The sequence below is a fragment of the Embiotoca jacksoni genome, unplaced genomic scaffold (genome assembly GCF_022577435.1).
Source record: "Embiotoca jacksoni isolate LCO1_2020_lvr unplaced genomic scaffold, fEmbJac1.0.p SCAF_15, whole genome shotgun sequence".
In the NCBI taxonomy this organism is placed as follows: Eukaryota; Metazoa; Chordata; class Actinopteri; family Embiotocidae; genus Embiotoca; species Embiotoca jacksoni.
In genome coordinates, this window is record NW_027185285.1 from 5,936,721 (window position 1) to 5,959,529 (window position 22,809).

Here is a 22,809-nt window from a genome sequence, read left to right on the forward strand (position 1 = left end):
CAATTTATAGGCATACCCACAGGGCTATTTACAGACAGAATAATTTTCTCTGTAAATCAGTCCTTTTACCCATGAAGGAGCAAGATCGAGTGACGAAGGCTTTTGTTTACCAGCCTGCAGGGGTGATTTATTGGCCTACATTCTCTCATCATCTCTTTAGATTAAAGAGTGACTACCAGTCTTGCCCTTACTCCTCTTTTTCATTGTGATGATGAATGTGTCACCCAGAGTGTTACCCCCCCCCCCCCAGTCTCTCCCCCCCGGTTGTCTCCTGATTTGTCTAGACTTCTTTCTTGCCTCCATCATGTATTCAGCTCCCCTTCTAAAATTTATCCTCTCCTTGTAGATTTGCTGTGCCAGTGAGAGAGCTGGCTGTCAGAAGAGAGTTGTTCTCCAGTGCTGTAAAATTCCCCCCTCTGTCTTGCTCAGTTTGTGTAAATCACTTGGGTAGCACCAAGCCAGGCATGGATCCCGGCTAGGTCTGGTCCCTGTTGTCTGACTCAGAGGTAAATTGCTCTGACCCAGACACTGATCACTGTGCAGCTATCTTCTACGTATTTCTGATGTTATTACTGAGTTTCTGTGATATTTTACTTTCTCACAAATAGTTTTTGGCTCCTGAGTGTTTTTACAGTTCCTCTCTGACTTCAGGGTGAAGCCAGAGTAAAGTTTCTTTTTTTCCAAACGTTTACTCTCTTATTCATAGCTTCCTGCTGTACATACTGTATATGCTATTTGTGGCTGATTGTAGCAGAAGTTAACCTGGAGTGTAGATACATGTGGTCAGTTGAGTGTTACAGCTGCATCCTGTTGCCTCCTCAGCTCTGACCTAAGGCCTATGGTTTTAACAACAAATGGAAAGGTTGTGGCTCAGTCACACCCCAGTGATACAAGTAAGGCAGTTCGATGGCATTGCAGTTAGCAATGGCATTACCATTTCATCTGAAAATCCTTTTTCTGAGTAATTGTTAAGACTGCAGAAAATGAGAAAATAGTGAAAAATGCCTACTCCTGTTTTCAAGAGCCCAAACTGATCTTTAGATGCTTGTTTTTGCTGACATAGTGACAAATTTAAAGGTATATGATTTATGAGGAAATAAGCTCATAGAAAAGAAAACAAACAATCCGAGTAATTGATTGATCTGGTATTCAATAACAATACTGAAAAATGCCTATTGTGATGTTTTGCAACACTGAGTTGTTGTTTAACTATCAGTCCAAAACCCCTAATATTTTCAGCCTCAATGACATAAAGCAGATAATAGCAGTTCCTCACATTGGAGAAACTGGAGCCAAAAAACATGACTTCAAGGATTTATTGATTACCAAGTACATTTAGCTTTAAATTCAAAAAAATATAACCAATAACAAAAATGGCTAGTTATAGCCCTATTGTAAATCATAGCACAGTTTGCTGGAAGGATAGTGATATAAAAAAAAAGCTGTTTCATACAGTATACATAGCCTACCAGGTTCTTTATGTGTGTTTGTCTCTGAGGGACATGAAGTCAGACCATGTTATTTTGTACATTTTCTGGAAATTGAAGCTATTTTTGTCTCCTGGGAAGTACCTGTCTGTGTCTTCTCTTTGTGCTTAATGCAGAATGATGGCACCTGCAGAAGATTATCCCTTTGGAGGAGACTGTCAGTGTGACTCTATTATTTTTCTGCTCATGACAGGGTCACCACGGGTACAAAAATTGTTTGGACTCTTTCAAGAAGCCATTGTTTCCAGGGGAAATAGCATGGTTTGTTAGCTGATGTTGACTGAAGATTATGTGTGTGCTACAGTAAAAATTTAATTATTATAAGCGATGCTACTTTAGTTATTGCCTTAATCTGTTACACTACAATAGAATTAACAACGGCTTTCCCAAGTAATGCCCAGACTGCTGCAGTGGCTTAGTGGAAGCAGCTATAATGGACATTTTTAAATAACAATGTATCAGATGACAGTATGAAAACAATGTAATGACATAAAATGTTTTGCTGGTGACAAACCTGCAGAGAAGTGTCCTTTGAATAGGCAGTTCTCTTCAGCCTCATGGAGCTTTCTAGTCAGTTTTTTTTTTTCACAGTTGTAGCTGTTGCAGCTTTACTGTATTCACTCTCACAGATCTCATAGCACAATTTGTGGCCACAGAAGGCATCTTTTTCAGCCAGATAGCCCTATAGACCCACTGCACTACCTGCTCAACACCACAGCAAATAGACAGTCGGCACAGGTCTGATGTTCCACATTCATGGGAAAAATTAGATTGGAAACTGGTCAAATCCGTGTTGTCAACATTCACAGAAGATGCAGGTCCAGTCCTGATCGCACATGTGCATACGTCACTACCGGGTGTGTAGCTGAGCTTATTTGGGCTACGCTCTTATGTTGTACTCGCTTGCCTCACATAACAACCAATTTTTCGTGAACCCCATGTTGAGGACCACATTCATGGGAAAAACAACCCATGCTAGACCTGTGTCCAACCCCGGTTGAGACAACTGGCATGAAGGAGGGCCGACTAACCTGGGTTGCTCCATGCATGAGCAGTTGGTCTTGAATGGGGAGTTAATGGAGTGTTTAACAACTACAAGCAGCGTGCTAATGAGTTCACCATGGCAACTTAAAAAGTGATGCAGTGTCAGTGTTATGTTGATGAGTTATTTCTGATACCCCCAAGTGGGTCAAAAATGACTTGTCTCTCTGGCTTAAAAGACTCTTCTTTTTCTTGAGAGTCTTCCTGTTTTGTATGTATCTTGCATCCTCTTCCCTGCTGCGAATGTTCCAGACTGGTGCTGGAGGAGCTCAAGCTGAATGAATAAAAGAAGAGAAATGATCAAAATGATCAGCACTGGCTCCACTTTGATGATTTAAAGAACACTTAGATTAATTTGAACTTCTGACAGCTCTTTTGTATAATTGCATGGCCCCTCTCCTCTCATCATGTACAGGGTTCTCACCAACCAGCTGCCTCAAGGTCCAGCATGTTCTCAGATTGAGTTTGAAATTGTGAGTTTGACCTTTTCCAAGTCAAACTATGGAGCAAAGCTGTTTGAGGTAGCTACATACAGTTTTACCTTCTCTCATGCTGCTCTCTTCTCTTTGCCCTTTGAGAGATTTCTAATTATGCAAAACTGGGTAATCTCCTTGGCTAAAGTGATTAATGTTATTCATTCTACATCATCGTATCTACCCACACTGGCCTGGTGTTATCCTCACCCAGAAACGCATCAACTGCCTGCCAGCCAGTTCTTTTTTATCACCACAAATTCTATTGATTGCCTATAATGAGGCTGTCATGGCTGTGTTTATTTATGATGAGACGACAACAAGAAAAGGTTTCATGTCATGTAGATATCAAAGAAAAGCAGCGGCCAGAGGTTGTGCTTGCCATAACACAGAAGACAATTTGCTTTCTGGTCAATGATGTACATTAATTTGTCCCAATTTATTGTCCACCTTTAAGCCTTTGGAACAATAATTGATCAGCCACATTATGATAGATTTGAGCACAGAGCAGAATTTAACTGCAAATGCTCCTGATAATGAAGGTTCTGAATCCCTTTACTCTGGCCCTATTACTTCATGCCCGGCAGCAGAAGTTAGTTATCGAGAGATCCATTTGTGCCTTATTGAGACTCGCATGCACATGCACACGTTGACTTTCACACATCCCTGCCCCTACTATGTGAAGGCTGTTCCCGTAGGGATGGGCTGTCAGTCAGCAAAGTGTACAGTTTTTGCCTGAAGCTAAGTGGAGAATTACTTATAATGGCTCCTTTGACCTTGACCACGATAAATGAGACTGGTTTTGATGTTACGCTTAAAGACGCAGGCGTAGAGAAAGGAAGGTGAGAGGGATGATGAAATACATTTAGCTGTGGTCCAGTTTTGCTGGCAGAGACCTGGTTTTGTCCAAGTGATGTTAGTTCTAAAGAGCAGTGTTTCCTCTCTACGTCATGCAACTGGATCTCAGTATTGAGCTCGAGAGTGAAGCAAAAGTTAAGGAAAAAAGGCTGTACACATTTAAACCTCTGGATTTCATCTCCCAAAGTACCATATGTGTTTGTTTGTGTGTGCTTTGCCTACACGCTGCTGTACATGACAAACAGTTAAACGGTTTGGCTTTTCCCCCTTAAGATACACGCAACTCTCGTTTCCCCCTGCCAGCAATCAAATACCTGCCATGATTTTTGTCTGCGCGCTTGATCCCAAATCAGTATGCACCGTCAGCAGTCAGCTCTACTGTAGAAAGACACGGGGGCCGATAGTGAAGTGGACTGCGCCGAATGGAGTGGCTGACTGCTAGGAGGGGTTGGGAGGGGCAGACATAGACGTAGAGTGTGGTTAAGCTCTGGTGGCAACCGTTAGGATGGTTTGTCAAATAAGTTGCACCTAGATAAAGGGATTACTATTAAAATGCATACTGTGTTCTATAGTGGCCATTTCATCTGAAAGTCTGGGAGGGAGACACGACTGCACAGAGGCTGCCAGGGGACAAAACAGCCAGCCTCACCCTAAGCTGCTATATTGTATTGCAGTGACCGAGCCCTGCCTGGAACACCTTGGCTCTGCATGGTAGATTACAGCTCTGCCTACAGAGTAATGGCATAATACATCACGCTGCATTGTACAGTATCGCTCTCCACTGCGTATTAGTTCAGCCCAGCATGGCACTGTCGCCCGCAACAACGCAATCTCACCATTTGTCATATTTGGCCTTATCATACTGATCAAGACTGCAGAGCCTTAGGAACCTTTGTCAGGCTCTGCAAACATGGGGTTGTTGTGGCAAGGTTATTGAAGGTCTATGATGTGGTGATTAGCTGTATTTTTAGAGCTGTAATGATTTAGGTAATCTGCTGTATCACAGTGTTACTCAGCAGAATTGCAAAACTTGAACTCATTCAGGACAATTGGGCAGCAAGGGCATGGCTTGCTGCATCGACCCAGCAAGCAATAAAAGATTTGTACCGAGGTGGTATAATTAGTTTCCGGATCAAGAAAAGAAAGCATAATATTGCAGAGCTGCAAATATTCTTATCCGCTTCACTCAGAGAGCTTTCTATTAAACTTATACTGTTGTAGATTGTATTCACAACATCCATGTATCCTGTTGTGCTTCACTTCAACCTGACAAGTGTCAGGGAACCCCACAGACCTCTCTGTCCCCCTATAGGGGACAGCTGTCATATAGGCTCAATGCTGAAGTGTCGTACCTCTATCTGCTCTGACAGAGATGACCCAGGGTGAGGTGGATGTGAGAACCTGATATCAGCAGCACAACTGTCTGTCTGATAAGAAGCTGCATTTGCAAGTAGCTGACATGGCTGAGCCTGTAGAACAAACCCAGCACATGTAGCATGTGGAGTAGAACATGCTACAAAACGTGTCATCAAGGAGACATTTGCTCTGAGGCCTCTTGGCAGTTTGAGGTCAGGATACAAAACAAAATCAATAGTAGTGCCTACAAAGGATAATGTGCAGTAGGTGACCTCGCAGTGGTCATAGGACGGAGGGATTCTCTTTGGTTTTTGCTGCTGCTTACAGAACAGCCACCAGCGCCTCAAGATATGGCTTTAATTGTTAATTGATGTCATCATAGGAACTGTCCATTTATGCTCCGGTGCGCCTGATCTGGTGAAATGGGATAGTCATGTGCTTTGGACCTGTGTTTCCGCCGCTCCATTAGCCACCATTAAACTGGTGGCTTAATGCAGGTAAGCTAATGTAGCGCAGTCATATATTGATCTGTTGCGTGGAGGAGGTCATTGAGAGATATTTGTATTATTAGACCTTAAAGAGGCTCTGTATAGTGGATCTGCAGGATAATAAACATCCTCTTAATTACTGGTGCTACAGTGTTACTTCTCCTCCTGAAAACTATTGTGCATAGTAGGTCTACAAAGAGTTTTCCTTGTAGTATTTGCATTTAAAATATTCATCAGTCTCCCAGAGAGGAGGCATGTAAACATGATTGCTCATAGAATTTGACTTTCTTTGCTACCTTATAGAGGACAAACCAAAAGATATATATATATATATATATATATAATTAATCATGCAATCTTGAGATATCTTCTTGATATTTTCAACACAGCGGGTGAGACCGGATCAGTTTTTTTTTTGTCCATCTCCACCTCATAGTCATAACACCAGCTTCAGCACATGGGTAACAACGTTTACCATCTGCAGCCACACACACGCACACTTATTCCAGCCCTGCACCCTGGACCTGCAAAGGGCAATTGCCATGGTAACAGGCTATTGAAAGGGGTGAGGGTCAGCTGGCTCTTTTTTAAATGGAAGTACTGCTGCTCTGACAGAGAGAAAGGGGCCAAATTCACTTCATTCATTTGAATCTCTGGCTTTCATATTGTGGGAAAAGCCAAGCGAAGGCCTATTTTTGTGTGAGCTCAGCAAGAAAAAGCTGCTCTAAAGGAAAACTACACGGATACAAATTTGCACAAACTCTGAGTCTCAAATATTTGTAGACCCTGAAGAAAAGTAAAAGCATCTGTGTGTATTTCCCTGTACCTGGTTGTGAGCTGTGCTTAGAGCTAAACTAGGTTCCTTGTGGCTGTGTAAATGCTCTGGTGATAAATTGCTATCATGAGTCATTGATGCAGCCTAAGCATTTTTTTTCCCTTTGTGATCAAGGGTACAGAAAATGCCACCCCTCCTCTTAACAGATGCACACAACCCTTTACTGACATTGACAGATGGATCGCACTCTTAAGGTGACGCACAATAACCTCTCAGTCCACCCACCACACACCACTCGGTCATAAACACTTACTTTTGCACTTTTGCATTGAAGTATGCTAAATGAAAACACCCACACGTGCAGCCACACCCTGTCCGTGTTTGTGGTACAATAGTGACTCGTTAGTGTGCACAGCAGGAGTGCATGTGTGATAAATGACTGTGTGAATTATGAATGAGGGAAGATGACGGGGAGCCAGTGCTTGCTGAAGCCTGCTACTGCACTCAACATGCATGGATTGACTGCACATGGTTGTGTGTGTGTTTGCAACATGTCTTCCTTCCTTCCTTCCTTTCTTCCTTCCTTCCTTCCTTCCTTCCTTCCTTCCTTCCTTCCTTCCTTCCTTCCTTCTTATGCGCATAACTTGTCTGTTATAATGCATAACTTTTAAGTATTTTATTATGAGCCGCTAAGGTTGTGAGATTAATTTTTGAATATCTAAGTCCAGTTTTATCCAGAGGATGAGGAAGTACTTTGAAACGCTTGTCTCTCACGTCCTTCCTGTGTTACTCTTAAAAACATTTATGGAATACATTTTCTTCACCTTCCTTCTCACCTCTTTTTTCTTTCTCTGCAACATTGTCTTCACTTCCTTTTCTGTACCAATTGTCGGTATAATATGTGGCATATACTAGGCTACGCAGTTATTTATCTTTAATGTTTGACAGTCCTCCTTGACATTTGTTATGATTTGGAATGTTTAACTCCAGATGAGTCATAAAGTAGCAAATACATTTTATGCTGGTATGACTGTAGTGAACCAGGTATATTACTGGACCGTAGTAAAAAATATTTTGGGCTTCTATAAATATCCTGTTATGCCCTGTAGCATACCTTTTTGGCTGCTGGGTAATGGGAATATTACAGGTGATGCAAACTGATCTAGCATGTGAAGAGAACCGTTTTACTGACTGGAAACAGAAAACTGAACTGTTTCAACCAGGAGAATTGGCGTATAGATTTGATATCAATGGGACAATCAGCTCTCCAGGAGTGGAACAGCTGTCTCTCTGAGACTAAGACTCTAATTGGGTTACTTCTATTTTTGATGCCAGATGGATCATTTTCAGTAATTCAGGTATTTTTTTTTATATCTCCGCTGCTGTTTGGAACACTAAGTTGAGGTCGTGGATGCACAACGTACATACCTATACTCCATGTACTTTGATGATTTGTGGTTTGTTGTATAAGAGCATGATGACTTGTTCTTATGTGAAGGGTATTAGTGTAAATTTCCTTATTTTTTGTGAGGCTGCTGGGTTGAACCAAATTTTCATCAAAGAAATAATTTGTACTTTTTTTTATTATTATCAGTGAAGACCAGACAATGCGCTAGTCCATTTCCATGTGTCTGTGGCTCACAGCCCAAAGCCCACTTGTTCCAGCTAAAGACATACATTTATAAAAGCATGTATATTCATTCAGCTTTGGTTAAATTCATGTTTGTTTTGGCTAATGTGGTGAGAATTTACAGTACCAAGTTGTGTTTTTAATATGGTTCTATAACTATAGAGGCAAAGAGGAATTCATTATTAGGCTTTGGCCTCACAGGCAATACTAATTGGATCAATTAAATATTGTGGGATTTTTGTTGTTGTTGTAATAACACTCACTGCTAACCTTGTTCTTAAACTGATAATGGAAATGTTGTTTTGCAGCACTTGTTCTGGAGAGATGGTGTGCCTGGTTCCTGTCTCGTGTGAACTGAGCTCCAAGCCTCAAGCTCAGCTCCCTCCATTGGTTTTAGCCTGTAGCAGCCTTTCTTTTTTCCCTCTCGCTGTCAGATGCTCCTTCATACTTTATAGCTCCAGGAATCCCCCATACTGTCATTCCTAAAGGCCATTTCTGTGTGTGTGTGTGTGTGTGTGTGTGTGTGTGTGTGTGTGTGTGTGTGTGTGTGTGTGTGCGTGCGCGTGCGCGTGCGTGCGCTAAGTACTTGATATATTCCCAACAGAGGTCATTCCCCATCCTTTTATCACTTTGAATTTGTCACTCCTTGTCTGTTTTTTCCCCCCCTGTTTTTCTACCCTCCATCTTGTTGCTGTCTCATTCTGTAACTGATGAGTGAGAGTGCTGCCTCTGCTGTGTTTCAAATGGCACAGCAATGTTTATCCTCGCGGGTCCCATATTGAATCTTTTTTTGGCCCTCTTTTCTGACCCATGAGATTTAATGAACCTGTCAATTCTGCTTTTAAAGAGGAGAGAGGTCACAGTGAAAGCAATGTGATACGACTTCTGTCTTCGCTGCCATGCTCAAACACAGTATGATTCAGGAGTTTCTAAAGCCGAGCTTGTAGTTAGCATCCTCATTTACTACGGCTGTATCACTTGACTGTTCTCGATAAAGAGTCCTCTGGGAGCGGCACAGTGCTCAGCATAAGATCCAGTTAATTTTCCTCATCAACTCCCAGTGACGATGCCATTACTGATGTTGAGTTAGCAAAGTGTAACAAGGTATTGGAGCAGAAGACGGGGACTGGTGGTGCATGAAAGGGTGGGAGATATTCGTCTCTGTCAGCTGCTTGTTTTGATCATTTACCCAGAGTCCCAAACATGGTCACTGTTAAATCAATAGGTGAGTGCTGTTCATAGCTGTGGGTCAGTAGTACCTCTCATTGAGATAGTTCAGCATGTGATGAAATCAAATTTCAGTTATAAGCGAGACTCACAGGAAAAACACCTGACAATTAATCAATGGAAAAGTGTGTTCCTTTTCATGGTAATTTCCTTTTTTTTTCTTCATTTTTATTATAAAAGGGATGAATTGAGTATTATACAGCAGACCTAAGATTTATTTTATAACCAAAGGAGGAACACTATTAGCTCTTTGCACTCAATATATATATATCTATATATATATAGATATATATATATATATATGCATCTGAAGGTCTAGAATAAAACCAAGAAGATAAAAACGTTAGATATGACATCATACAAAAGCATTTAAAAAAAATAAAAAAATAAAAAAAAAAACTTTTAGGAGAGATTTACAATTTGATGCTTTGTGCCAAAAGTTTTGAAGTTCATGTAATATTGTTGCTGTCTTGTGAAACCCATGTCTCCAAAATTGGTGATGTAGAGTTATATTATAAAGGGACAGATTAAATGTTTCCCATTACTTTAAAAAGTTTAAATACCATTGTATTTTCTGTAAAAATGCATAGTCCAACAACTAAAATAATTTTTCATATTGTTTTTTTGAGTTTTCCTCTTTATAGTGATGGAAGTTCTTATGTCTTTTCATCATCTTATTTAAACAAGTGAAAGATTGAATGAGGTCAATTTCAATTCTGTTTTGACACAAGAGAAAATTAGAAGTCGTTCAAGAAAATGTTTGAAATCGATTAAGATGCATTGGAAACAAATGCAATTATACATTTCAGTCGCAAATGTCTTCACCTGTTTTTTGTGATAAAAGAAAATTGTACAGTAAATGTGCTGGATAAGGAGATTAATGCACACGAGACTATTTTTGCTGTGTAAACAGATGTGCTGAATTGCAAAAGAGCCATATGGTCACCATTATGTAAGAAAGGAAAAGAGGATGGCGGGGAATTGATATTCAGAGGACAATGTGGGGGTGAGTGGTGAAGGAAGATTGTGTAAAAGACAGGAGATGGAAAGTGAGTCTGAGCTTTTGGGATGATGTCAGCTGGAGCAATTCTTCGTAGAGAACAGCCCTCTATGCCACTGTGGTGATGAGGCAAATGGATATCGGCTTGGACACAGAAGAACATGGAGGGTAGTTGGATTTGGGGCAGAGAAAGAGAGAGAGAGGGAGACGGGGGCAGAGCAAAAGACAGACAGTGAGCTACAGCGAGCTACAGCGAGATTGATAAAACACTGAGCAAAGGAGAGGGAAGAGCGGAGTGTTAAAGATTTTGGAGGGATGTCAACTGTATCTGTTGTTCTGCCAGCAGACCATGACAGCCTGGGACTGTCAAGGATGGAGGGATCACAGGCACAGAATACAAAGAGAGCACAGACAGACATAACCAAGCGAGACTTAAAGACTTTGGAGAGATGTCAAGTGTTTCTATTGTTGTTTTGAGAGAGCCACAATAGGGCCAGATTGAAGCCAGGAACAAATCACAGACCAACTATGGAAATTTCATTTTGGTGCCACTTCTGTTTACTGCATGGAGGGACAAAAAGAGGGGAAGGATATTGACAGATTTTGTTGATTGCAACAGGAAGAGGGACCTCTGAATGGCTTGTTGTACAGGGACAGTGTGTTTGTGTGTAAGCAGAAATGTACTATGACACAATTCACAGTGTAAGGACATGTTTTTTCCCCCCTAAAACTGGGAAGCTAATGCTGAGAAAGCCCAGGTGTGTGCAAGACCTGCTGTTTCTTTTTCTGGACTCAGGCTTATGTAACTCATGTGGAGAGGTCACTGTGGGTTATCTGGGGTCTCTGAGCATTTGAGAAGTACTCTGTTGATTTTAGCTGTGCTTCACTGAATTTCACATTGACATAATCAAGCATGGCTTTGGTTGTATCCAGTCTGAAACGCTGTGGTGGTCAGATGGTTGTTTGGTGCCACTTAAAAATGTTGAGTTTCTTGATGTCCTCCAAATGAAAGTGTGGGAAAGTGTGAGTGCTGGTGCTGCTCTTTTTTTTTTAAACTCTTACTCCAACCGTGCACCCATTATGGTTCTAGATTTGTGAGTTATTCATGCAATTTTTCTTTATACTTTCAAAATAAAGACTGTTGGTCTTGCATGCTTAACGTGCAGGGAAGCATGCATGTACATATATAAACCATTATCATCTATTATATATCACCACCAGTCCTGACCAAGCCAAGACAAGTCAGTTTATTTAACTGATCGGGGTTCCACAGGTCAGAGAGATAAGCCTGACCTGCTCAATTTAAGTACTGAACAATACACATAAATATAACATTTAAAAAAAAAAAGAAAAGAAAGTGCTGCAGCATTCTGAAGCAACTGTAACCGGTGTATTAGTCTCTGATCCATTTCAGTGCACAAAAAATTTCATGAGAAAACCTCAGTGTAATAAAATTCTTATTCTTCTTTTTCTCACATCACTATAATCGACTGGTGATTCCTCTTTTGCAGTGGAAAAAAATACAATAATACAATTTTAACTTGTTACTACAATGTGACAAGGTAACTATAGTCACTCAGGAAAATGTTTAAGCTCGGAGATACCGTTATTTCACTCAGTCCTAATCTGTAGTAAATCAACCAGAGGCCGAATAAACAAAAACATAATCATTGACCTTGATAACAGAGGCAGTTGGATGTAATAGCCCAGAACAACTAATACAGTTAAGAAATCATCATTTTGCTCATCTTTCTTGCTTATGTGTGTAGTAAATGAAGCATTGTGTGAAACATCCTCCCCTATATATTATTCAGAAGACAGCGTGCTACTGCCAAAGTCGGCACGTAAATAAGTCCTCTGTGCTTGACACTCTCTGTCAGAGGAGACAGTCTTCCCTAGTAAGTCACTCTTTTATGTCCTTAGAAGAAATTGAGCCCAAAAAATAACCTGGGCTCAGCCCAAGTGTTCAGCTGTAAAGTGGAAGGTCGCCATTTACCCTCCTCCCACCCGGAGACACACACAAGCTCCCTGCTGCTCCTCTACTGACAGAACTGACAGTGTGAGTCCCTCTGCGATTCCTTGTGAAAAATGCACGTGTCATTCATATTTTCTGACTGAATGGGTTCACTCGCAGAGAGCAGACCCATTTTTAGTTCTACCACCACTACAAGTCATCACACAAACTCGTTATTTATCTTTTACTTCTTTCTCTTTTTAAACTGTACCTGAAATCTGTGCAATCTCTTCCTCTTATCTCTACCGCCTCTCCTTTGTGCAAAATGCCGCAGTAATAAAGTCCTCCTATACAGCCTGTCGTGCTGGACAGGTTTCCACCTGTTTCTCCTGCCCTCTTCCCCTCAACAGGGACAGGATGTACCGTATATCCCTGGATGGAGACACGGTGGAGGGAGAAAGGGGGGGCTTCTTGCTGTCGGTGCCAAATGGCACGGAGAGCTGCCCAGCCCAGCAGTGCTAGTTTCCCTGCGCCACCTGCTCCACTGCCCTCCTGCTCCGATACCTGGCCTTGGAAAATAAACCTCTCATTATTCGGAAGATGAGGCACATGATATGTTTGTGTGTGTGTGTATGTGTGCTGATCCAAGCATATCGGCCAACCCTCCATCTCTCTTTGTTGCCCTCGGTGTTCTGCTGCTTTTAATAAACCGTGGGACAGCATCGGGGGCTTCTCGGTCGCACTTAGGTTGCAAATGGAGAGTAAAATAAAAGGTGCTGTTTTGTGATAAACGTCCAGCAAGTTTCATATTTATGACTACATTACCAGTTGCATTCATGTGCTTCCCCCCTCCCCCCCACAGTTTATCTCTTCTTATTCTCTTCTTTTATGTAGGCTTTTCCAGTGGGAATTTTTTTTTTTTTTTTTTTCCCCCTCTGAATAATTCTTTGGCCTTATTCCTTCTTTTTGTGCTATTTGTTGTATTCAGGGCAGTGTAAGGATGTGGAGCAGCCAGGCTTTTTGTTGCTGGTTGTTTGTATTCCACTCAGTCGTTCCTGTCTTTGCTCAGGGCCAGTGGAGGATTATATTAAGAGTGTCTGAAATGACCACTGCATTGTGTGTATTGTGTGTGTGTGTGTGTGTGTGTGTGTGTGTGTGTGTGTGTGTGTGTGTGTGTGTGTGTGTGTCTGTCTGTGTGTCTGTCGGTGTGTCTGTGTGTCTGTGTCTGTCTGTCTGTCTTATTTGCATCCACTTTCTCCTGTATTTTTATTTTCGTTTGGTACACGTAACCTCTGCACTGAGGTACTCTTAGCATCATGAAAAAAGGGTTCAGGGGTGGCCATTGTCCCACAAGAGCTTGGACGTGCTATGAAGAGGTGAGAGGAAGGGAGGCGTACGGGCAACAGTGTTATTTGTTTGCGAATGGTTTTCTCATTTCGCTCTCCTCTGTTCTGAACAAAGGGGCTTGGAGAGGGAGATAATGTGACTGGGCTCTCACGGGGAAAGGTTATCTACTGTTCCCTGTCAGCTGATAGCAGAAGACAGGACACTTCAAGTCCCATAACGTCCAGAGGCTGCCACTAATGATGCTCTTCAATTAGCCCAAGGTCATCGGAAATGGAGAAGGGCCAACACATGCATATACCTGCTTCAGAGACCATCAAACAGATGTGGAAAAAGTGACAAATGTGTAGTCACACACACACAGGAAAGAAACAAAAGACATCAGTTGGAACACACAGCATGACGTTTCCTGACATTTCTCCCTGCCACGAGGCCTTTAGAGCACAGCTATATTCTGATGATGCTGGACCCTGTTGGAGTGGGCAGTGGAGCCAGCTGCCAGTCAGACCAGTTTATCAGAGCTGCATTCCACTGCCTGACAACACTGTAATTTCAGCTCCTGCAAGGCTAGATTACAAAGATGAGAGATTTTCCTCAACTGGCAAGGAACAGGGCCACACCTGCTTAAAGACATACGCAATGTCTCTTACAAACACACACAGATAACATGCTGTGCAACTTTGCAAGCCCCTACAGTTGATCTGTCTTGTTCTTCCCTGGCTTGCAAGACTCTGACATGTGAAGTGATTACCTGAAAACAGCTGCCTGACAGCAAGATGGTCAACCTCACATACACCCATGTTAACCTGTGGAGAGGATGGCTGTGGATTCTTCACTTTAAGCACGACCCTTGACCAAAGGGGAACACCTGAAATCAAGCCAGAAGCACATATTACGATAAAAGGCAAGGGCAAACTGGAAGTGATGGACACGGCCAACCACAGCTGACCTCCTGTCACCTCCCTTAGCTATCAGCTTGTCTTTGTTTTCCTTCAGTTACGAGAGTTTTATTTTTCACTGTCTTTGTTTGTTGTGTTCATGCCTGGCATTGTGTTTTTAATTATCTTTTACAAATGCTCTCTCTGCCTTTTACCGTTTCTCTCTAGTAATGTGTTGGTACTTATTTTACCCATCTTGAAATACTTCATTATCTTTAATAAGCTGTTACACTATTGGGGAATAGCGGCTGAATGGTTCAGTGATTTGGGTTGAGATGGATTTGGCTTGGTCCCCATCTTATACAGTTTTATTATTACTCAGCAGCCACCATTGCTTTTACAGCAGGATTTGCATTAATTGTGACTACATATATTAATAAAAAAAAAAAAAGTGACTCAAGTACATGAGTATTTTTGCGTGCTTTAGCCTGAAAACAGATGGGACTGTTTCTATGACTCAAATGCTCACAATCTGGGTTGTAGAAATGTCAATGAAAAGACAAGTAAACACTTGAAGCCGTCCATCAAGTCTCTGCCTGCGGTCTTTGAGAAAATCAGGCATGATTTGACATCTTTTTGCTGCATTTCATACATCATTCCACGATATCTTTACCTGTGGTTCCTATGCAAATTGAGTGAAACTGAGTTTCCCTTCAGAGATATTGAGGAGGAGACAGAAGAAGACAGGAGACACTTAGAGGGAGGGGGAAATTAACCTTGTTGACCCATGAGCAGAAGCAGAACTCTGTGTGTGTCCTGGTGGGAGGCAGTGAAGGATTTGATTAGCAAACTAATGAAATCAGTCAACGCTGTGTGCGTTCGTTGTGTGTGTGTTTGTGTCTCTGGATCTGTCTTTGACACAGCCACCCTCGCACATTCTCATTTTCAGAGGCAGCCAAAAGCTCTCTTCGTCTGCCGAGCCATTCTGCATCAATGGTTCGGGGAATTAGTTCGTTGTTACTGCTGTTTACCGCCTTCAATTCCCATCCCTGAATCTCATCCACCTGGCTATCGACCCAGCTACAGTGAAGCCGTCCATCTACACCTCCACTCACTGTGATATCTGTTTGACTGTGTGTCGGTGGTTAGAGGGGGTGTTTCTTGTGAGTGTCTCATAATTGTACTTGTGCATGTTGCGCTCCCATTTTTGTGTCTGCTTCTTCATGTGCTTATTTACGTATTTGTCCCATAAGTTTCGGTTGTATATGTGCATCTTTAAACATGAGACTGTGTACCCTTGTGTCATCGGTGTGGTCTGTGTGTGTGTGTCGGAGAGCGAAGCCCCAGGGTGGCTCAGCTGAGGCAGTGGCAGGCCTGTCTAAAGTACTTAGCGCAGACAATACTCAGGGCCTGAGGCTGCGGCTTCACTGACAGGTGAATTTTGTGGCCAAGCACACAGTCGCAGGTACTTACCTGTGCTGCTGACAAACACACACACATACCTGTTACTGTGATTGTGGCTTGTCACAACACAGTGATGCAGAATGGGAGGGGAGAGGGGGGGGGATGAAGAGGAGCTCAGCCACACACACACTTGGTCCGCCTCTTCTCAAGGAGGTTTTTACGACTCCCAAACACTAAAGCTGTGTTGTCTATGTTTATGTTCGTGTATTTATCATAGCAACAATGTTGGCAACAAAAACCCAAACAGGAAGTGAGCCATATGTCTGCGGTAATGATTCAAATTGCTGAGTGGGAGCTTCCTGATGGCCCTGTGTTGAAAAGACAGAAGAAACCATCCTGTGCATTTCAAAGCATCCCACATCTCAACTAAACAGATGAAATGTCAAAATTAGCTCAAAACACCTTATTCATCCATTGGCTGGTTTTGTAATTGTTTTTGGTGAATTGCACCATTTTGGGGAAAAGGGTTGCACTAACACCCACCCATACACAAACCCTCTAGCAGTAATGGAAATGCTAAAATGTTGATACGAGTGGTTAGATGCAGGTGTTCAAATATTTGGCTGGACTTCATTGTGTCTGAAACTTTTTCACGTCATCAAATACATGAACCCCACATGAAGATGCACACATGCACCTGTATTATACATAAATGAAAGATAAATTTTTTTCATTATGGAAAAAGTCAAGATCCAAACAGGATGAATAGAAGAAATCCAGCACTTACTATACAGAAATTCTTCCTCAAGCTATAGATTAGAGAAATTGGTGAGATGATTTCAGACAGAAAACATGAACCTTGAAATAAACGTTGGCTTTATGCATCACAGTGTTGGTCTCTTTAATGTTGCATATGTCACTCATTTGTTTAATTTTTACATTCAAAATACAAAAGCCTGCACAAACGCACTACACATCATGTTTATGTATATATGTATGGAAACAAGAATGAGTCATGCGTATGACCTTGGCTTTTCCAAGTGCGAGACATTGATTGGTGCTTCTCACCCCCCTGCTTATATAATTCACAGAGGGAATTCATCCTGGGTGCTGAGCCTCTGCTGAATCCTAAAACAACCCCAGAACCACCAGTGCCTTCATCCATACAGGGATGACTAAACCCACATTGTTCCTCTTTCTGTCTTTGTTCTCTCTTCAGGCCTGAGGACCTACCTGATCTCTGGGAGGAAGGTGGAGCCTCACAATCAATGTAACTGCTCCCAGATGGGGTTGGCTGGACCGGAGCATGTAGATCCTCGATGTCCATTGCCCAGAGTTCACACGCCTGATGGAGCGCCTTCGGCCTGCATCCTTCCTCCAGATAGAGCCAAGGTGAGTAGTAACTATCTCTGAGAAAATCATCCTTGTTGTTGAAGTATATTTCTAGAAACTTCTATCTTTAAACATCGACATCGCCTGAGGAAGAACACTGAGCTCTATGTTCAACGACAGCCTCTTTGATGCTCAACTTTGCTCTCTGTGTGCTTTTGCGTATGTAGGTGTATCAGAAGCTTTCATAAATATTGCATTTTTTGCATGCAAGGAGGTTTCTATTGTCTTGTGTTGAGGTGTAAAAAAACAGAATGACTTTCATCCCTGCCATTAACATGCATCCATATTTCTCTATTTGTTCCATGAATTTACCTTTGTGCACCCTACGTGGTTACAGCATCTTTGTTTATTTCTTTCTTCATTTTTGATGCACCTGTATGTGTGTACTCCTAAATATGCTTCCATTTGCGTAGCACCTCAGTTCCATTAAATCCCTAAAAATATGTATCTGAGAACAGAACAGTGAGGTCCTATTAATTAGGCAATAAAAAGTGATCTTCTCCCCGGCACATACACGACATTATCAAGTGAACATAGGTTATCCGTATTGTTCTCCGTAGCTCTGCCTTCAGGGAAAGCTTTTCATTTGCTTCTAAATTGTGCCACTTACAGAACTATTTTGGAAGGGCTAAACATTCGAATCGGTAGCTGCCCTTTGCCCGCACTTTTCAGCGTGCCTAGAGACCCACTACTCTGTAGAGCTGCAGCATCCGTCCATGATTGCTTTCCCAAAGCTCCTGGCAGGAAAAGGATACTGTTCTTCTGGCCAGGAGCATTGAGAAATCCTGGGAATCTCCCATTCGGCCTCTACATTCTACGTGGCTTCGTGACACTATGTTTTTCCTCCAGTTGGAGAAAATCACGTTTACCCTCAAAGGGCCAATGGACTCATTCTGTGAAAAGTAGCAACCATTTTTGACATGTTTTCTGAACTTTTCTGTAACCCCCCCCCCCCCCCCCCCCCCCAGATGAGGACTTCACTTATGGCCACATGTCCAGAAATTCTGAATTTATCACAGATGTATGTATATTTTGGCGAATAACTAGTTTTATAACGCCTTTATGTTGAATAAGGTTTATTTTCATCGGGGGGGTTGGCAGCAGACAGGAAGGGGGAGGGGTGGGGTTGGAGGGCTATTATGGGGAGTTATTGTGTTTTTGTTTGTCATTCTTAGGATCCCTTGATGTTGTGTGCCTTACTGTTTTTGGGGTTTTTGTTGTTGTTGTTGTTTTGTTTTTTGCATTGTACATTCATCAATAAAGCATGGAAACTGAGAGGATCATCATTAAAAAAAATAATGGAGTCACCAAAACCTTTTTAATTACCGTCAAAACCCTACACTCCTGTGCCATATATTCATCCAGAGTAATCTGTCTTTCTACACACATGCACCCCATGATCCCCACACAGATCATTCAGCTCACAGTCAGAACAGGTGGAGGGAGGAGGTGTAGTAGCGCGGGGGGGGGAAGGAAGATAGAGGATGAAGAGAGGCGGAGGAATCAGTGAGGGGTCCTCGGCATGTTAATGCGCTATCTCAACCAAGGAAACATTTATCAAGCATTTCTGCCTACGACTGACGACTTCTCCATTTCATGTTTTTTCATCTTTTGTATGACTCACACACAAATCCAGATATGGATCACACTGAATGATCTTTAAATGACTTCATGACATTGAGTGTGTGAAAGGAAGCTCAGGGCAGGTGTGTTAATACATGTTTGACTGTTTAATGTAGCATGTAGGTAAACAGTGTGTGCTATCTCTGTGTGTTTACATGGTGTAGCGTGTACATACATCCTTCACAGTGCATTGCACTTATCTGTGTCATGGACGGGCATAGCACAACAAAACTGTCACACAGATTTCTCATTCACACACACTCACATGAAAATAAAGACCTTGAGCAGACCTCCTACACACCTCTTACTTACTCTTTGTCTCCCTTCACAATTCTCAGTCTCTACAGCTGCTCTTATTATCCTCATTAAAAAAGGTTTATACTAAACTAATAACATTTTGTAAGAGGAATGAAAGACTCCTTACAGCGTTTCTTGCTTGTGTTCAAGTGACATGTTTTATTATTTCTGCTGCCACCACCCTGTTGTGATAACATCCATGTGTGTTTGTCATAGCTCCGTTGTTATTTCATCATCCCCAATCTGTGCCATCTTTTCATGCTTTTCTCTGCTCTCCTTGATCTGTATCACCCACTTTATTAATTCTCTTTCTTCTTTTCTGCCCCCATATGCTGAATCTTCCCATCTGCCTCCAACCTCTACCTCCCTGCAGCAGTCCCCCTGTCTGTCCCGCGATGTGGCCCCGATAGAAGGGGAGGATCGGGTTCTGGAGGAAGGAATGGTGCGCAATGGCTGCCATGACGACCGCAAGACAAACAGCAGCAAGGTTAGCCTGTGTTGTCACCTGAACTTAACTGTCTATCTGAAATGTTAAATGTCTGACTTTTATGTTTAAAAAGTGTTAAAATGTCCATCGTGTATTTTATGTCATGATGTTTCTATCAAATATCGGTGCATTGTGATCTGTCTCTGGTTTAATTTACTCAGGACCCAGCAGCAAAAAGAAGGTCTAAAAAAATAGTTCAAAGAAATAGAACTCCATGAGACCCAGATAAAGTTTGCCACAGACACATTTATTTGAATTGGTGTGACTGAAGCAGTCTTTAACCTTCATATTTCCTATTGAGATGACTTTGTACTATTCCTGACCTTTTTTGAAAGCAAAGATTCATTATTGCTCCTTCTTTTTTGGGAAATTCAAGACCTTTCTTTCCTTTCTTTACCTTAGGACTCTTCAACTCTGAAGTGTTCCCCGGCGGTGTCTGCAGGGCGCAGTCCCAAGGCTCTGAACGGCCTGCTCAGCCCTCAGCCGGAGGCCTTGAACAACAGCCAGACATCGCTGTGTGAGATGCTGCAGGAGAAGGAGAAGAAGTCATGGAGTGGAGGAACCATGGGAATGGACCACTCAGCGCTCATCCCTCTGCGATCCAAGAACTTCAGGGAGAGGAGTGATGCTCACTTTGTGGATGTTATCAAGGAGGACAGGTAACCATGAATTGTAGATAAATGCATTAACACGACCTATACACATTTTTTATTGTAATGCACAGAAGTTAATCTCGGTTGTGGATAGTTAATTGTAATCAGATGATTACAACACACGATTCCTTCTGACTTTCCTGTGTCTGTGACAGTCTTATGAAGGACTATTTCTACAAACCGCCCATAAACAAGCTGAGCCTCACCTTCCTGGAGAGGAGCCTGGAGTCTGCTTACCGGAAAAGCTACCAGGAGGAGGTGTGTGTGTCTCTGAGCTATGTTTGTGTGAAATGTAATGGTACCCATATGCCTGCTTGTGTAGTGAATGTGAATGTATTTGTGTGTGTCTGGATATTTCTGAAATTATATTAGCGTGCTCTGAGCTTAAAATAGTTACCTTTGGTCTGACTGTGATTTGACAATCCCGCAGAGTTTTAAAACTGTCTGTCTTTTTAATGATTCCAGCCATCCCCTTCTCCCTGTCTCTATATGAGCATGAATATGCACTCGTATTTCAGTGTGTTTGTCATCCTGCATGTTTGTGTTTTCCTGTTTGTCTGTGTCTTGTCTGGGAAGCCTGTTAGCACCGCGTTAAGACCAGACTGGTCAAGACTGCGGCAAAGAGAAATCACTGCAGGACCTCAAAAGTGGTTTTGTATTAGGTTTTGTTGTCCTCTGCTGGTGTAACCTAAGAAGTGCATTTTTATTTCATGCCCGCTACTGTTGCTGGTTGTCACATAAGAATTGGGATTGATAAGAGTTGAGACTTATTTAAGTTGTTAAATGACTATTAATTGTTTGGTAATTAATTTCCAACACATCCAGAGGGAAGAGATGTTAAATAAATTAATCTTTTTAGCTGCTTTGTGGGTAAATTTCCTTAAATAGAATGCAATATTGAAACAAATTCCATTCATTTCCTTTTTCTGGTTTGAAGTGGTATGTTCAATGTTATTTTCATTCTGTCCTCCCTACTTTCCTCTCTGTCTTCCCTCCCAGGTGGAGAATCAAGCAGCAGTGCAGACATTTGCCAGCCCAACATTCAGTTATTTCCTGGACATGTTGCTGTGCTGCTCAGTATTTCTGGCTCTCTCCCTGGCCTGTTTAATTCAACTGCCTGCTACCCAGCAGTATTTGTCCACACCAGAACTCATACTGACAGCTGTAGCTGCACTGCTGGAGGCTCTGGCTCTGCTGTTTGCGATACGGTGAGATTCTGAATACAAGTTTCTGAAAAAAAACAGGCAATTGTTCAGGACCAGCTGACTTGAAGGACTGTTTCAATAGAGGGTATTAATACATTATTTTTTTCTGGAGTTGAAAGTTTACCATCCAATCTGAAAGGGGGGGGGGGGGGGGGGAAGCCAATTTCAAGGAACACAACTCAATTAAAAATTAGGAGTGCAATGCGAGGAATAAGGAAGAGAAGAGGTGGGAAAAAGAAGATTTTAATCCTTCAAGATGCCCCTTGGATGTTAAAAACCATCAGAGTCCCCCAAGTAATCTCAGTTTAAGCCCCCTGATACAGGGGGTAGAAGAACTGATAGGGTTTATACCTTCTTGAAGTCATCAGACAATTGCATGTGTTGTTTTTATGTGTAAGGAAATTGTGTCAGGACTGTGATACATGACATTTACAGGCATATTGCTGACGGGCATGTGCTTTGTGCTTTCAAATGGAAAAATTGAGTGGGTGGTGAGCTTACCTCTAAGTGTAAAAAAAGTATTTTAGCAGAGGGAGAAACAGGCAAGAAAATGTTGGCACGGTTATTTATTTGACGACTTGGTAAAACTCAAGCAGGAAGTATTAGAAATGCATTTCCTTAAAACAATAAGGGACAGTAGATATTATAATGACTGTTGAAAATATTTGTCACTCACAGTGGGTGAGCTGACATTAGATCTAAATTCATCTATAGGAGGAATAGGTCTTTAGTAGTGACCCTTTGAGAGAGAAGCCGTGTTAATACAAACCAATGTGTAGACAATCATGCCTAGAGTCAGTTTATGATTCAATGTGGGATCAGGCTGGGGTCAAACAGGATGCTCAAGTTTATAATATATGTGGTACATTATAGTCATTTCTATCATTCATAGCTTCCTGTTTTTCCTCTCCAGTGTGGCTTTTCATCTGGACAGCGTGCTGTATTGCACTCGGGTGCTGATGAGAGCTATCTCAAGCTGGATAGCACGTCACTTTATCGGCGCTGTCCTGGTGTCCCTGCCGGCTGTGGCAGTCTTCACCCATGTCACCTGTGACATGCATCTCTCCATTCAGGTGAACTTAAGTTTCATGCTTGTTCTCTGTTTAGATGATCACAAGGGTGTTAAATACTGGTAATGTTGTTTGAGTGACCATGATTTTAAAACTTCCATCTCTGAATTAATTTCATTTTTGAATTGTCTTACACATACATGTTGAAATAGCTTGCAGTCAGTATA

The 22,809-nt window shown here is 42.0% G+C and overlaps 1 protein-coding gene across 2 annotated transcripts in view; it reads left to right on the forward strand.

Annotated features, from left to right (window-relative positions):
* LOC138198013 (adenylate cyclase type 9-like) overlaps positions 1-22,809 on the forward strand; it is a 34,138-nt gene that overhangs the window by 4,456 nt on the left and 6,873 nt on the right. The window contains exons 2-7 of one of the 2 annotated variants that reach the window (XM_069149108.1): positions 17,135-17,307; positions 19,601-19,714; positions 20,117-20,373; positions 20,523-20,625; positions 21,367-21,575; positions 22,486-22,645. In XM_069149108.1, coding sequence (XP_069005209.1) covers positions 17,135-17,307; positions 19,601-19,714; positions 20,117-20,373; positions 20,523-20,625; positions 21,367-21,575; positions 22,486-22,645 — 1,016 coding nt within the window. The remainder of the gene's footprint in view (positions 1-17,134; positions 17,308-19,600; positions 19,715-20,116; positions 20,374-20,522; positions 20,626-21,366; positions 21,576-22,485; positions 22,646-22,809) is intronic. The other variant, XM_069149109.1, reaches the window with a different exon arrangement.